Source organism: Denticeps clupeoides, chromosome 17, assembly GCF_900700375.1.
Source record: "Denticeps clupeoides chromosome 17, fDenClu1.1, whole genome shotgun sequence".
In the NCBI taxonomy this organism is placed as follows: Eukaryota; Metazoa; Chordata; class Actinopteri; order Clupeiformes; family Denticipitidae; genus Denticeps; species Denticeps clupeoides.
The window spans coordinates 15583370-15598543 of record NC_041723.1 but is presented as its reverse complement, the minus strand read 5'-3'; the positions used below and the strand labels follow the sequence as shown (position 1 = coordinate 15598543).

The 15174-nt window shown below is 42.6% G+C and overlaps 1 protein-coding gene across 2 annotated transcripts; it reads left to right on the top strand.

Moving 5' to 3' along the window:
* Window positions 1-15: 15 nt before the first annotated feature.
* LOC114766682 (semaphorin-4B-like) lies at window positions 16-13668 on the top strand. Of its 2 annotated transcripts, XM_028957766.1 has the most exons (6): window positions 16-336; window positions 4496-4706; window positions 5274-5389; window positions 8557-8714; window positions 8875-8966; window positions 10854-13668. In XM_028957766.1, exons 2-6 carry the CDS (start codon window positions 4544-4546, stop codon window positions 11621-11623), a joined length of 1299 nt encoding a protein of 432 aa, XP_028813599.1. In that variant the 5' UTR covers window positions 16-336; window positions 4496-4543; the 3' UTR covers window positions 11624-13668. The 2 variants fall into 2 exon arrangements, with proteins under 2 accessions (XP_028813599.1, XP_028813600.1); XM_028957767.1 differs by lacking the exons at window positions 16-336; window positions 4496-4706; window positions 5274-5389 and adding an exon at window positions 5709-5935.
* The last annotated feature ends 1506 nt before the right edge of the window (window positions 13669-15174 follow it).

The window sequence follows — 15174 nt, the reverse complement described above, 5'->3', positions numbered from 1 at the left end:
AGACTTTTTCTTAAAGCTGCGTCGCTGTGGTGCCCGTGAGAACGTACAACAGTGCGTACATCCGACAGGCGTGTCACTTTCCACCCTAACAAATCCACCAACAAGAGCAGAGCGAAGCCTTCCAGGCTCATACCCACGAGGTGTCAGCCTCCCATCTGGACTCACGTCTGCCCTGAAACCTGAAGACTCAGGTCCGAGGGGGAGAAATCAGGCCAAGCCAGGAGGTGACCGATACAGTGACGGTTAGCCCATGGTACTTAAACAGTGGGCTAATGGACTTTATGACAGCCACGGGTTGGAGCTTAAAAGAAATGGATATTCTTAATCTGAGAACTGGTATGTATTAAACAGAAAGCATATGTTGCCTTTATTTAATTTAAATACAGATTGTAACATAGAAAAATGGTGCAAAATAAGACAGGCGAGGTGAGGAGGACTCCGATTCAGGATACACACAGTAAAGTGGTATTATCAGTAATAGGCAGTGTACTATGCAAAGCACATAATGTGAAATGGCAAGAGGGCGCCACTGGGACAGCGTGGGCCTGGGCATCTGCTCACTCCTCAGTATTACTGTCTGTTAGTGCTCCACACACATACAATCGAGTATGCAAGCGATGCTGAGCCATTTCCACCCCACCCAGCCCCCCCCATGTGTGTTCCCAACGCAGTGTGTCAAGGTTCTGCTCCAGAGCAGAAAGATCATCAAGAGCTTCATGTTTAGCCAGCAGGGTGCTGAATGTTCAACGGGAGTGTGACAAGCAGCCACAAACAGTAGAAATGACCAACATGCTCCCGTGTTTGTTTACGTAACCAAAATTATTGTATGTTGTGCCAAAAAAAAAAAAAAGTCTGGTGTTTTGAATTTAGGCTGATTTTGTTACGTTAATTCATGACATGGCACAATCAGTCCAACACTATGTTTTTGGGACCTAACATTTTTTAGTAAGAAATAAAGACCATGGTCAGACGAGACTTTCCCGTTATGGATGAAATATACAATCAGTGTACCACTAACCATTCATGAGCACAGGGGTTTGTCCCATTTCTTACTTCAAGCTTACATCTTCAAAACCTCATCTGACAGGGCCTTTTTGTGTCCTCCGTCCATTATCTGACAGGGGGACTGTTTCATACCAGCTACCTTAAACATCTTGACCAGAGCACATATATTTCATTTTCCAAAGACATTTATCACATGCGCCACAGAATGAACAATGTGATTGCCAGAGCTTTTTCCAGTCGTGTAACATTTGTATTGTGGAATGTAGTGAATTGTCATCATAAAGTATTCCAAAATCATTCTTTAACGGGAAAAAATGTTGTGTCTTATTTAAATTTAGGATAGAAATTTGTATATCTATCCTAAAGGGATAGGGACTTATTTGACTTGTTTAGACAAAGTAGTTGTACACAGAGCATACTGCTTATGGGTGTCATGGTGGTAATGTGTGTGTGGGTGTATATATATATACATACATATATATATACATGTATAATTTTATTGTATATTGTCAGGACTGGTGAGTTTTTTTTTTTTATCAGAATGCATTGTATTTGCACAGAATGTTGAAACGCCTTAGTTGGGAACTGGAGTTGGGGTTTTTTTTTACAGTTCTGTAGCATTTTTTCTTTAAACATGCCTTTTAAGCAACATTTTGTGAATCAAATGTTATTTTCTCCTAAACTTTATGCTTTTTGTAGCCTTGTAACAATTTGTGATCTGACAGTGCAAATAGCTATAATTTCATGCTATAGTGGGCTAACCTGAGTAGACGTAATCCTAGCTCATTAAAAAAAAAAAAAAAAGAATGAACACCTTGGACAAAATACCTTTTAACTGTGGCCAGTAACTGCACAACAGGTCTGACAAATGGCTTAATATTGTATTTTTATTTTAAGTATATTGTCGCAAACCACTGTAAATTGAAAATTTGTCTTTACAACAGTCCACCACTGGCAAAAATTCTACTGTGCATAACAAAATTCTTAAGCTCTTTCACAGATTAATATTGTCCACATGCAATGTATCTCACACATATGCTGTCATACACGCATATACATATTTGAAGCACAAAAGGCGTTTATTACATTATCAAGATTAAACATTAATTTTAATATTTTGGTTACTTTGTTAAATAGTATGCCATAAAGTACACACAGTGATTGTAAGTGAAACATTTTTTTACCTGCTCAGTCACTATCACAGAATGCAGTATGAAAGTAGATATTCACATATATTGAATAGTCTTTTTTTTTTTTCAGAAACCTCGCATCTAGATATACTCATCTATAGGCGTATACATTTATGGGACAGCAGTGAGTGTTGGAGAATTCTCCATTTTTTTTCTAACAGTGCACCAAGCATCTGGTTCACCCACAATGTCATGTAAAGTTTTAAAAGTATTTGTAAATTGAGCTACCATTGTAAAAAAAAAAAAATTGATGTGAACTGTATTTTTTGTAATATACATCACTACTGTTGTTTTTATTATACTGTACATAAAAAGCACTTTATTTTAATTTTCTAAAATAAATCTGATAAATTTGTTTATGAGCCATTTTTTTTATTTATTTGATTTAGTATTCCGTGTGTATGTCCTTAGATGTAAACTGGGTCAGGTGAGTCAGGTGTGAAGCTTACCTGAGAGAACATCAGTACTTTGGGTAGAGGAGGGGGGGGTGTATTAGCTGGATCTTCCCCAGTAAACGACTCTTTTGGTTCAAGGTCGAGAGTTGAAGAAGACGGTTGTAGTCCTTAGGTCTGGAGACCAAGGGCTGTTCTGTAAAACTGGATTCATCAGGTAGCTGGGTGAAATGAAGCTGGAAGTCATGATTCAACAGAAATTGTCCAACAGAAATACTAGTAACCTAGTTATCTGCTTTGTGGAACACCCCAGATGTCTTATAAATAGAGATACATTTACATCTAGAATGTCATTGAATGTACTTATTACAGAATTGGGTTTCGGTGGCTAGTGGTGGTTAGTAGAGAGGCGGTCACACTCCCAGCTTGGGCGGTCCTTATACAGTGTTAGATCCAAAAATATGAATGAATGCATGTGGAGACGTTTAAAAAAAAAATGAAAACATGTTTTATATTCTAGTTTCTTTGCTCTGATTACTGCTTTGCACACTCTTGGCATTCTCTCGATGAGCTTCAAGAGGTCGTCACCTGAAATGCTTTTCCAACAGTCTTGAAGGAGTTCCCAGAGGTGTTTAGTACTTGTTGGCCGCTTGGCTTTCACTCCGCGGTCCAGCTCACCCCAAACCATCTGGATTGGGTTCAGGTCCAGTGACTGTGGAGGCCAGGTCTCCACTTTTTGTTAAGTACATAAGGATAAGGGCGTCTCTGGATAAGGGCGTCTGATAAATGCTGTAAATGTAATGTAATGTTCATTCCTAGTTTTGATGCCTTCAGTGAGAATCTACCAATGTAAATGGTCATGAAAATAAAGAAAACACATTGAATGAGAAGGTGTCCAAACATTTGGCCTGTACTGTATATGCTTATTAATTCACAATTGTCACACATAAAAAAGCAGTAATATGTCATCAATATACCTTTTCATAGATTAAACAATGTCACTAGCATTTTCTAGCATGTAATTTAGCCCTAGCCTACCATGAAGAAAATCTAGCAAGATTTTCTGTGCTTGGACCTGCACCGACTTCCTTCCTTAGGACCAAATATGATTGCATGTTTCACGTAGGCTTTTGTAGTGCTGCTGTTTGCCTCATTGTCATGGTTATCAATTCCCACGTCAGAGAAAAGTTAATGGTGGCCCAATCCATTGTCAACAAATCAGCCTAACTTAAGCAGAGGTGGAGTTCCCTGTTTTTTTCTTTTGACGCTGAAAAGACCAGCTTTTTTTTTTTATGTGTCCCCTCAGCAAAATGCATAGTAGAAATGCAATTCCACTAATTATTGAGCTAGAAAAACTGATGTCACTAGTAGGTTTGAAAGTGAAGTGATGCACAGCACACGGTGCACACAGTGAAATTTGTCCTCTGCATTTAACCCATCACCCTGAGTGAGCAGTGGGCAGCCATGACAGGCGCCCGGGGAGCAGTGTGTGGGGACGGTGCTTTGCTCAGTGGCACCTCAGTGGCACCTTGGCAGATCGGGATTCGAACCAGCAACCTTCTGATTACGGGGCCGCTTCCTTAACCGCTAGGCCACCACTGCCCCCCACAAGGCCACCACTGCCCCAGGTTTGTTGGTCCAGGTTGTGTGTGTTCACATCCGTTATTGAATCACCACTCCGGTACGTTCTGGACATCATCGCTTGGCCGCGATTTGTCCCTCGATATGTCCCTATGATGCTTATCATAGTGCTGTCTCAGCTGCTCTTATTTCCTGTAGTACGTCAGTCCCAGGCAACACACTCAGGTAGAATCTTAGTTTAGAACAAGCAGCATGTTGCCTGTAGTTTTGTTTGCTCGTGTGCAAGAAGAGGCCTGATCTTTCTTTCTCTCTTTCTCTCCTGCACAGTGCGTCACCAATGCTGTCAGGTCTGCGGGCATCTCCTCGTCCCTGCACATGCCCGACAAAGTGCTGAACTTTGTGAAGGACCACTTCTTGATGGACAGCGTGATCCGCAGCCAGCCTCTGCTGCTGAAGCGCAGCGTGCGTTACACGCAAATCGCCGTCCACAGAGTCCACGCTGCCCGCAGGGACTATGATGTGCTCTTCATAGGCACGGGTGAGATTCCTCTCCTTTCTTTTTCATGCATTCCTTGAACGATTTAAATCAGGGGCGACGAAACGTTTTTCAGCGAGGGCCACATGTAGAAAAATATATGAATGACTAGAGGTGAGGGACACTGTCTCCCATGCTTGGTTTTCTCATGACCCCTACAAAGATCAGATCCAGCCAATAACCCCAATATAATCACATAATTAAGATTCTGAATTATCTTGCATTAATAACATGTTGATTTTATTTGCCAGCTATAACATTACATCTGGTAATGTTACTCACCCCCCCAAATACTTGATATTACCCAACCCCTCTTTTTTTTCAAGGGCATCCTGACTGTTTTTAGAGTTTTTTTTTTGGTGATTAAACATTCGTCATTTTATTAAAATGCCATATTTTATGCCACTGTTTTAGAAATAGTGTAAGTGGTGAACCGTGTCTGGAATTGGATCCAGGGGCCATAGTTTCAACACCCGTGATTTCTTTTTTCTAAAGAAAAGGATATTATTTACACTGTATTTCATATGACAATTTAGCGGAAGAGTTATTGACACCCCTTACTTTTTCCAGATGAAGGAAGGCTACACAAAGCCATCAATGTCAACGGCAAGATGCACATCATTGAAGAGCTGGTGCTGTTCCCTGAATCCCAGCCTGTGCAGCACATCGAACTAGACACAGACAAGGTAGAGCGGCGCCACGGCCGTACCGCAACTTTTACTGCATCGTTGGACACTTTACATTTGTAACCATTTTAATTAACACCTTTAAAGCAACTGAACATTTATTAACAATAGCTGGTTAACATTATTAGACAATAATGATTATTATATGGGTATTCGCTTGACCATGATGAAGTGTTAGCGAGCACACTCCTGACTTCAGGAGTAATAATGAGATAACGCTGAGTAGCAGCATCAGCCATGAAAGAGGGGCCTGCAGGGGAACTTTCTCTGAGATAATTACATTCCCGCTTCCTCTCCTGGGAGCACCAAACAGATGGGAAGTAAACAGCCAGTGACACGACACGAGTTCATTCCGGCACTGTTTTATACTGTTTGTTCTGTCACATAGCATGCCTCATGGGCCGTGGATTTTTATAAGGATATTACCATTATCTACGTCCCATAATAGCTCTGTCTTTTAGTTGGCTTGGTTAAAAGAAGATGACCAAGATGGCGGCGCGTAAACATCGCGAGGCTCAGCGTCTCTCCAGTTTCTGCAGTTTTGCGGTAATTTTCTTGCTCATGTCGGGGCTGTTCGTGCAGAACAGTAGTGCCTCAACATCGTACACCCGACAAGAGCTTTTGGATGTTGGTTCTCGTAATTTTAACAGTTTTATCAGCAATCTTGAACGCATCCCTGAGATCGGCAGAACACCCGAGGCGGCGCACCCTACCCGACCGGGCGGAAGTGCTCGAAGACGCCGTCGAGACCGTAAACAAAGGCGGGGGAAGCGCGGAGGGCTAAGAGCTAAGCTAAAGATAACACCACACCGGCTCTCTTTGCCCAGCATTCTTCTCGCCAATGTACGGTCACTGGTGAACAAAATGGATGAGATTCGAATCCGAATCAACCACAGCAAGAAACTCTGGAACTGCAATGTCATGATTTTCACTGAAACATGGCTAAACAACGGAATACCGGACAATGCTATTGCTCTAGCTGAGCACCACATTCTCCGGGCAGACAGAACGGCGGATGACTCCGGTAAGACCAGAGGTGGGGGATTGTGCATCTACGTTAACAAAGCCTGGTGCACGAACTCTACTATCATTGGGAAACACTGCTCAGCTAACCTAGAGTTTCTCATGGTTAAGTGCAGACCGTTCTATCTGCCGCGGGAGTTCACATCCACCATTATAACTGCCACTTACATTCCTCCTGATGCTGATGCCAAGCTTGCTATGAACGAACTTCATGCGGCCATCAGTAAACAACAGACTGATCACCCAGAGGCTGCATACATTGTGGCGGGGGAATTTAATCATTCCAATTTGAAGACTGTATTTCCTAAATTTCATAAAAACATTCTCTGTCACACCAGAGGAAACAAAACTCTGGATCAAGTTTATACAAACATGGCTGAAGCCTATGCTGTGACCCCCCTCCCCCACTTCGGACAATCAGATCACCTTTCTTTGTTTCTCACCCCCAAGTACTCCCCCCTCATCAACCATGTGAAGCCATCAGTGAGGACCATCAAAGTGTGGCCAGCGGGGGCTGACATCACACTCCAGGACAGGTTCCAACACACAGACTGGAGTATGTTTGCTTCACAGGCCACCTGTGGCTCTCACACGGACATCGACATCTACACCTCCTCTGTTCTGAACTACATTAACACCACCATAGACATGGTTACTACTCAGAAACAGATCACCACATACCCTAATCAGAAGCCTTGGATGAACAAGGAGGTGCGTCTCCTGCTGAAGGCACGCAACAATGCCTTCAGATCGGGTGATGCACAGGCCTACGGCATTTCCAGGGCGAACCTGAAGAGGGGCATCAAAAAGGCCAAGCACTGCTACAAACTAAAGCTAGAGGAATACTTCTCCAATGCTGATCCTCGACGCTTGTGGCAGGGCATTCAGGCCATTACAGACTATAAACCCAGCAACTCAGCCCCCACAACCACAAATGTCCTCTTTCTGAATGAGCTTAACGATTTTTATGCTCGCTTTGAAAGAGACAACAAGCAACCTGCTGTCAAGATCCCCTCATCTACCGACCACTCGCCCATCATACTCACCTCCTCAGATGTTTGCACTGCACTGAGTCGGATCAACGCGCGCAGGGCTGCTGGACCAGACGGCATCCCGGGGCGCGTACTTAGAGCATGTGCAGAGCAGCTCGCTGGCGTATTCACGGACATTTTTAACATGTCCCTCGCCCAAGCAGCTGTTCCAACATGCCTCAAATCTACCTCCATTGTACCAGTGCCGAAACATTCTAGCCCAACATGCCTGAATGACTACCGCCCTGTAGCACTCACACCCATAATCATGAAGTGCTTCAAGCGGTTAGTCCTGGCACATCTGAGGGACTTCCTCCCACCAACTCTGGACCCACACCAGTTTGCGTACCGTAGCAATAGGAGCACAGAGGATGCAGTCTCCATAGCGCTGCACTCTGTACTCACACACCTGGACAAGCAAAACACATATGCACGGATGCTGTTTGTTGATTTCAGCTCAATATTTAACACTGTCATCCCCTCTAAGCTAATCTCTAAACTTAGAGCCCTGGACATCAACACCTCACTTTGCAACTGGATTATGGACTTTCTGACCAGCAGACCACAGCATGTAAGGTCAGGCCACATCCGCTCCACTACTGTCACAGGGCTGTGTGCTGAGCCCCTTCCTCTACTCCCTCTTCACCCATGACTGCCGACCTATGTATGGATCAAACTCCGTTATTAAGTTTGCAGATGACACCACGGTGATAGGTCTCATCGACAACAACGATGAGACTGCCTACAGGGAGGAGGTCCAGCATCTGGCCACCTGGTGCACAGAAAATAACCTTCTCCTAAACACCACCAAGACCAAGGAGCTCATTGTGGACTTCAGGAGGGAGAGAAGAGGCTCGCATGATCCCATCCACATCAATGGGATGAGCACATAGCACATATCACTTTATGAATATATATATATATATATATATATATATATATAACTTATTTGAACTGTATCCTGCACTTGCTGCTTATTGCACTTCTGGTCAGACCTAAACTACATTTCGTTGCCCTGTACTTGTACATGTGTAATGACAATAAAGTTGAATCTAATCTAATCTAAAAATATCCTTTTCCATGTGCTTATGTTGTTTATGTCACACGCTGCAGGGTTTGCTGTATGTATCCTTGTTCTCGGGGCTGGTCGAGGTCGCCATGGCAAACTGCTCTAACTACCAGAGCTGTGGGGAGTGTGTCCTATCCAGAGACCCCTACTGCGCCTGGACAGGAAGACAGTGTGCTGATGTTCGACAGGCCCCTGCTGGGAGGTGGGTGTTGCAAGAACAGGCTGTCACATGACTGTGTGAACTACACGCCATTGATTCAGGAGGGAGAACAAATGGGGCGTAGCTGTGATCTTATGAGCTGATTTCTTTTCTGCAGCCACAGAGATTTTAAGTCATTTTGTTGCATTTTATTTCCTCTCAGCCACTGGCAGCAGGATGTGGATGGCGCTGATACGTCAGCTTCATGCAATAAAACTACAATCAACCCTCGCATGGCAAGACCTTCTTCTTCACGTGAGTTTCTACAGGAAATTTTACAAGTGATGAGGTTTTCTGTATTTTAAATTTGTAGTAGCGATTGCCAAATTGTGATCTTGATTAATGTCCAATTACCATATTGAAACAAAGTGACTAAAATAAAATATTTTCCTCCTTTTTCAAGCCTAGTAATATTCTATTCTAATTTGCGCCATCTACTGTTAATGCTTTTTTCACAGTAAAAATAATGTTACGATAATTGTGTCTTCGATTCGTTATCTCGATGCATCCCATAAACTTTTCTACATTACTTCACATTATGTTTTCAAGTACGTCAGTGATATGAGAATTACTTTACTTGGCAGATTACAATTACTTCTACCCAAAGCGGTGCTGTACTCAGATCAGGCAGCCACAGTCATTACCGGTAGAGTTGTAAATTTTGACCCGTTTTTGTAACGTTACCAGTTCAAATCCGGAGCCACCAAGGTGCCACTGAGTAAGGTTCCATTCCCACTCGCTGCTCTCTTTCATGGCTGCCCACTGCTCACTAAGGTGGCTAACTGCAGGGGACACTTTTTGTTGTGGTCTACAGTACCTATCCTTTCCTTATGATTTGCTGCTTGTAAATTTGTGTAGGTGATTGGTAAAAGCGTTTCACATGTTGTAAATTTGTTTAATTAACATTTGTTTTTTTTATGAAATCTTCATTGATTTGCAATTCTTGGCTACAGTTATCAGGTGATGTGTTTTAATTATTGCAAGAGACATGCAAAAATGGATGCTGAGGGGGTGAAATGGAGGCTGGCCTCTGATTATATTTTAAACCTGCTCATTTCACCACATATTGCCTTTCCATTAGTCTATCATTCGTAGCTTGCGCAAAGAAAGATGGGATTTTAAAAAGCTGTACTTAGGTTGGGTCAGGCCCCATTACAGCTGTAATCACCTTTGCTAATTTTAAAAACTAGAATTTTTCTGCCACTACCAGAAAATCACCAAGCAATGTCATTATTAAGGCTGGGCAAAATATTTTTTAAATGATTAATCTAGTGATTATTTTTACGCTGCATCGATTAATCTAAAATCCCCTTTCCCACATCGGTTCAGTTGATTTGATTCCCAATTATTTCCATAACACACAGAATACTTTCTCAGGGCAACTGAAAGAATACAATAATAACCAATAAAAACTTGGGGGCTTGAATACAGAATGTGTTTTATTGCTTTTATTAAAATAGACAGCAGCATTGGAAGCTGGCAGTCCACCATGGTGTCCTTCCTGAACCAACAGAATTTATCAATCAAGTTGAAAACAAGTTTATCGGGAAACACAAAAACACTTAAAAGTGTCACCATATATTGCTTAAGTCACAAAGGAATGCGATTTCATATATCAACTGAACTGATCAAGTGAGTGAGCCGGCGATATAACCACAAGTGGCCAGCAGCATGAAAAGATGATTTAGTCCATTTTGCCTATATTTTTTGCTAATATTTTAGGAAGGTGCCTATATATAGTCATATATTACACAGAGAACCAATCCTGGTTCATCGGCCAGTTTTGTACAATTGCCTGGGTTTTTAGCTGCTTAAACATTTGTCATGTCATGGGTGTACTACACGCCTTTTCACGCTAGTGGTTCGATTTCCCACCCACTCGCGAAAGTACCATAGGTGTCCTCTTATATCTTCCATCAACATCGAGTATAGAGTAAAAATGATGGATTTATGTCAATGAATTTGTGGCATTGGCGCAATTGATAGCGTCGACGTGCTGCCCCCCAGCCCTAGTCATTATGACAATAGATTACGTTCTGCATTGCATCGAACACACCTAGTACATATTGTGTATTGTATTTGTATTGCATAACAGGATTAATAACATTTTATTAAAAATGTCGATATCTGTTTATTCAACAGGTGCATCTTCATGCCATGTGGTCATTATCCCAGCCAATAGCTTTAAGGTGCTTCCCTGTAAAGTGCGTTCCAACCTGGCCGAGAGGCTGTGGAAGTACAGCAAGAGCGCCGGCCAGTTTGTCTACCCCAGTCCTGCCGGACTGGTGGTGGTGCCCCGGGTGGACAAGGAGGAGGCCTACGAGTGCTGGTCAGTGGAGGACGGCTTCCAGCAGCTTCTAGCCAATTACTGCGTGAGGGCGGAACCCCGGCAAGAGAGCACCACTCTGATTGGCCACTCACGCACCCCACTGGTGCCGAGGGAGGAGGCCATCATCTTGCCTGGGGAAACCCGGTCTGGGCTGCTGCAGACCAAAACCTACTGGAACGAGTTGATCGTGGTCTGCACCCTGCTGGGCTTCTCGCTGGTGGTCTTCTCGCTCTTCGTGGTCTACAGGAACCGGGACCACATGAAGTCCATGCTGAAGGAGGGCGAGTGCCCCAACATGCAGCAGAAGAAGCCGCGCATCACAGGAAAGCCCACGGAGAGTCTGCCCCTCAATGGCAACACCGTTCCCCCATCAGTATCGGACCACAAGGGCTACCAGACGCTGAACGACAACTACATCTGTAGCACCCCCACCCACGAGTGCTCCTCCCCGGAGAACAGCAAGAGCTTCTCGGAGTCGGAGAGGCGGCCGCTCAACCTGAAGGAGAGCCGCGTGGAGATCTCCCCCACATGCCCACGGCCCCGCGTCCGGCTGGGCTCCGAGATTAAAGACTCCATAGTGTGACGGCTGCTTGGGATGGACTCAGAAAGTAAACTTGGAAGAAGGGTGGTGGCAATGGGAAAAAAAAGATCTGCAGGAGGTAACCATGAAGGTCTGAACTCATTGAGGTTCTTTGTTTTTCTTTTTTTGTTTTTGCTCTCGGACCCCCTCCATTTTCTTTCTTGTGATCTGTGAACATTTCCTGTTTTTAGTCACTGCCATGTGCCTCAGTGGTGCACATGGTGGAGACCGAACAGACTTTTTTCTTAAAGCTGCGTCGCTGTGGTGCCCGTGAGAACGTACAACAGTGCGTACATCCGACAGGCGTGTCACTTTCCACCCTAACAAATCCACCAACAAGAGCAGAGCGAAGCCTTCCAGGCTCATACCCACGAGGTGTCAGCCTCCCATCTGGACTCACGTCTGCCCTGAAACCTGAAGACTCAGGTCCGAGGGGGAGAAATCAGGCCAAGCCAGGAGGTGACCGATACAGTGACGGTTAGCCCATGGTACTTAAACAGTGGGCTAATGGACTTTATGACAGCCACGGGTTGGAGCTTAAAAGAAATGGATATTCTTAATCTGAGAACTGGTATGTATTAAACAGAAAACATATGTTGCCTTTATTTAATTTAAATACAGATTGTAACATAGAAAAATGGTGCAAAATAAGACAGGCGAGGTGAGGAGGACTCCGATTCAGGATACACACAGTAAAGTGGTATTATCAGTAATAGGCAGTGTACTATGCAAAGCACATAATGTGAAATGGCAAGAGGGCGCCACTGGGACAGCGTGGGCCTGGGCATCTGCTCACTCCTCAGTATTACTGTCTGTTAGTGCTCCACACACATACAATCGAGTATGCAAGCGATGCTGAGCCATTTCCACCCCCCCCAGCCCCCCCCCATGTGTGTTCCCAACGCAGTGTGTCAAGGTTCTGCTCCAGAGCAGAAAGATCATCAAGAGCTTCATGTTTAGCCAGCAGGGTGCTGAATGTTCAACGGGAGTGTGACAAGCAGCCACAAACAGTAGAAATGACCAACATGCTCCCGTGTTTGTTTACGTAACCAAAATTATTGTATGTTGTGCCAAAAAAAAAAAAAAAGTCTGGTGTTTTGAATTTAGGCTGATTTTGTTACGTTAATTCATGACATGGCACAATCAGTCCAACACTATGTTTTTGGGACCTAACATTTTTTAGTAAGAAATAAAGACCATGGTCAGACGAGACTTTCCCGTTATGGATGAAATATACAATCAGTGTACCACTAACCATTCATGAGCACAAGAGTTTGTCCCATTTCTTACTTCAAGCTTACATCTTCAAAACCTCATCTGACAGGGCCTTTTTGTGTCCTCCGTCCATTATCTGACAGGGGGACTGTTTCATACCAGCTACCTTAAACATCTTGACCAGAGCACATATATTTCATTTTCCAAAGACATTTATCACATGCGCCACAGAATGAACAATGTGATTGCCAGAGCTTTTTCCAGTCGTGTAACATTTGTATTGTGGAATGTAGTGAATTGTCATCATAAAGTATTCCAAAATCATTCTTTAACGGGAAAAAATGTTGTGTCTTATTTAAATTTAGGATAGAAATTTGTATATCTATCCTAAAGGGATAGGGACTTATTTGACTTGTTTAGACAAAGTAGTTGTACACAGAGCATGCTGCTTATGGGTGTCATGGTGGTAATGTGTGTGTGGGTGTATATATATATACATACATATATATACATGTATAATTTTATTGTATATTGTCAGGACTGGTGAGTTTTTTTTTTTTTTATCAGAATGCATTGTATTTGCACAGAATGTTGAAACGCCTTAGTTGGGAACTGGAGTTGGGGTTTTTTTTACAGTTCTGTAGCATTTTTTCTTTAAACATGCCTTTTAAGCAACATTTTGTGAATCAAATGTTATTTTCTCCTAAACTTTATGCTTTTTGTAGCCTTGTAACAATTTGTGATCTGACAGTGCAAATAGCTATAATTTCATGCTATAGTGGGCTAACCTGAGTAGACGTAATCCTAGCTCATTAAAAAAAAAAAAAAAAGAATGAACACCTTGGACAAAATACCTTTTAACTGTGGCCAGTAACTGCACAACAGGTCTGACAAATGGCTTAATATTGTATTTTTATTTTAAGTATATTGTCGCAAACCACTGTAAATTGAAAATTTGTCTTTACAACAGTCCACCACTGGCAAAAATTCTACTGTGCATAACAAAATTCTTAAGCTCTTTCACAGATTAATATTGTCCACATGCAATGTATCTCACACATATGCTGTCATACACGCATATACATATTTGAAGCACAAAAGGCGTTTATTACATTATCAAGATTAAACATTAATTTTAATATATTTTGGTTACTTTGTTAAATAGTATGCCATAAAGTACACACAGTGATTGTAAGTGAAACATTTTTTTACCTGCTCAGTCACTATCACAGAATGCAGTATGAAAGTAGATATTCGCATATATTGAATAGTCTTTTTTTTTTTTCAGAAACCTCGCATCTAGATATACTCATCTATAGGCGTATACATTTATGGGACAGCAGTGAGTGTTGGAGAATTCTCCATTTTTTTTCTAACAGTGCACCAAGCATCTGGTTCACCCACAATGTCATGTAAAGTTTTAAAAGTATTTGTAAATTGAGCTACCATTGTAAAAAAAAAAAAAATTGATGTGAACTGTATTTTTTGTAATATACATCACTACTGTTGTTTTTATTATACTGTACATAAAAAGCACTTTATTTTAATTTTCTAAAATAAATCTGATAAATTTGTTTATGAGCCATTTTTTTTATTTATTTGATTTAGTATTCCGTGTGTATGTCCTTAGATGTAAACTGGGTCAGGTGAGTCAGGTGTGAAGCTTACCTGAGAGAACATCAGTACTTTGGGTAGAGGAGGGGGGGTGTATTAGCTGGATCTTCCCCAGTAAACGACTCTTTTGGTTCAAGGTCGAGAGTTGAAGAAGACGGTTGTAGTCCTTAGGTCTGGAGACCAAGGGCTGTTCTGTAAAACTGGATTCATCAGGTAGCTGGGTGAAATGAAGCTGGAAGTCATGATTCAACAGAAATTGTCCAACAGAAATACTAGTAACCTAGTTATCTGCTTTGTGGAACACCCCAGATGTCTTATAAATAGAGATACATTTACATCTAGAATGTCATTGAATGTACTTATTACAGAATTGGGTTTCGGTGGCTAGTGGTGGTTAGTAGAGAGGCGGTCACACTCCCAGCTTGGGCGGTCCTTATACAGTGTTAGATCCAAAACTATGAATGAATGCATGTGGAGACGTTTAAAAAAAAAATGAAAACATGTTTTATATTCTAGTTTCTTTGCTCTGATTACTGCTTTGCACACTCTTGGCATTCTCTCGATGAGCTTCAAGAGGTCGTCACCTGAAATGCTTTTCCAACAGTCTTGAAGGAGTTCCCAGAGGTGTTTAGTACTTGTTGGCCGCTTGGCTTTCACTCCGCGGTCCAGCTCACCCCAAACCATCTGGATTGGGTTCAGGTCCAGTGACTGTGGAGGCCAGGTCT

Excerpts from the sequence above, each read along its gene's own strand:
- LOC114766682 (XM_028957766.1), top strand. The coding sequence starts at position 4,544 with ATGCCCGACAAAGTGCTGAACTTTGTGAAGGACCACTTCTTGATGGAC. Across the intron at positions 5,390-8,556 it reads TCGAACTAGACACAGACAAG|GGTTTGCTGTATGTATCCTT; the intron begins GTAGAGCGGCGC and ends CACACGCTGCAG. Across the intron at positions 8,967-10,853 it reads GGCAAGACCTTCTTCTTCAC|GTGCATCTTCATGCCATGTG; the intron begins GTGAGTTTCTAC and ends TTTATTCAACAG.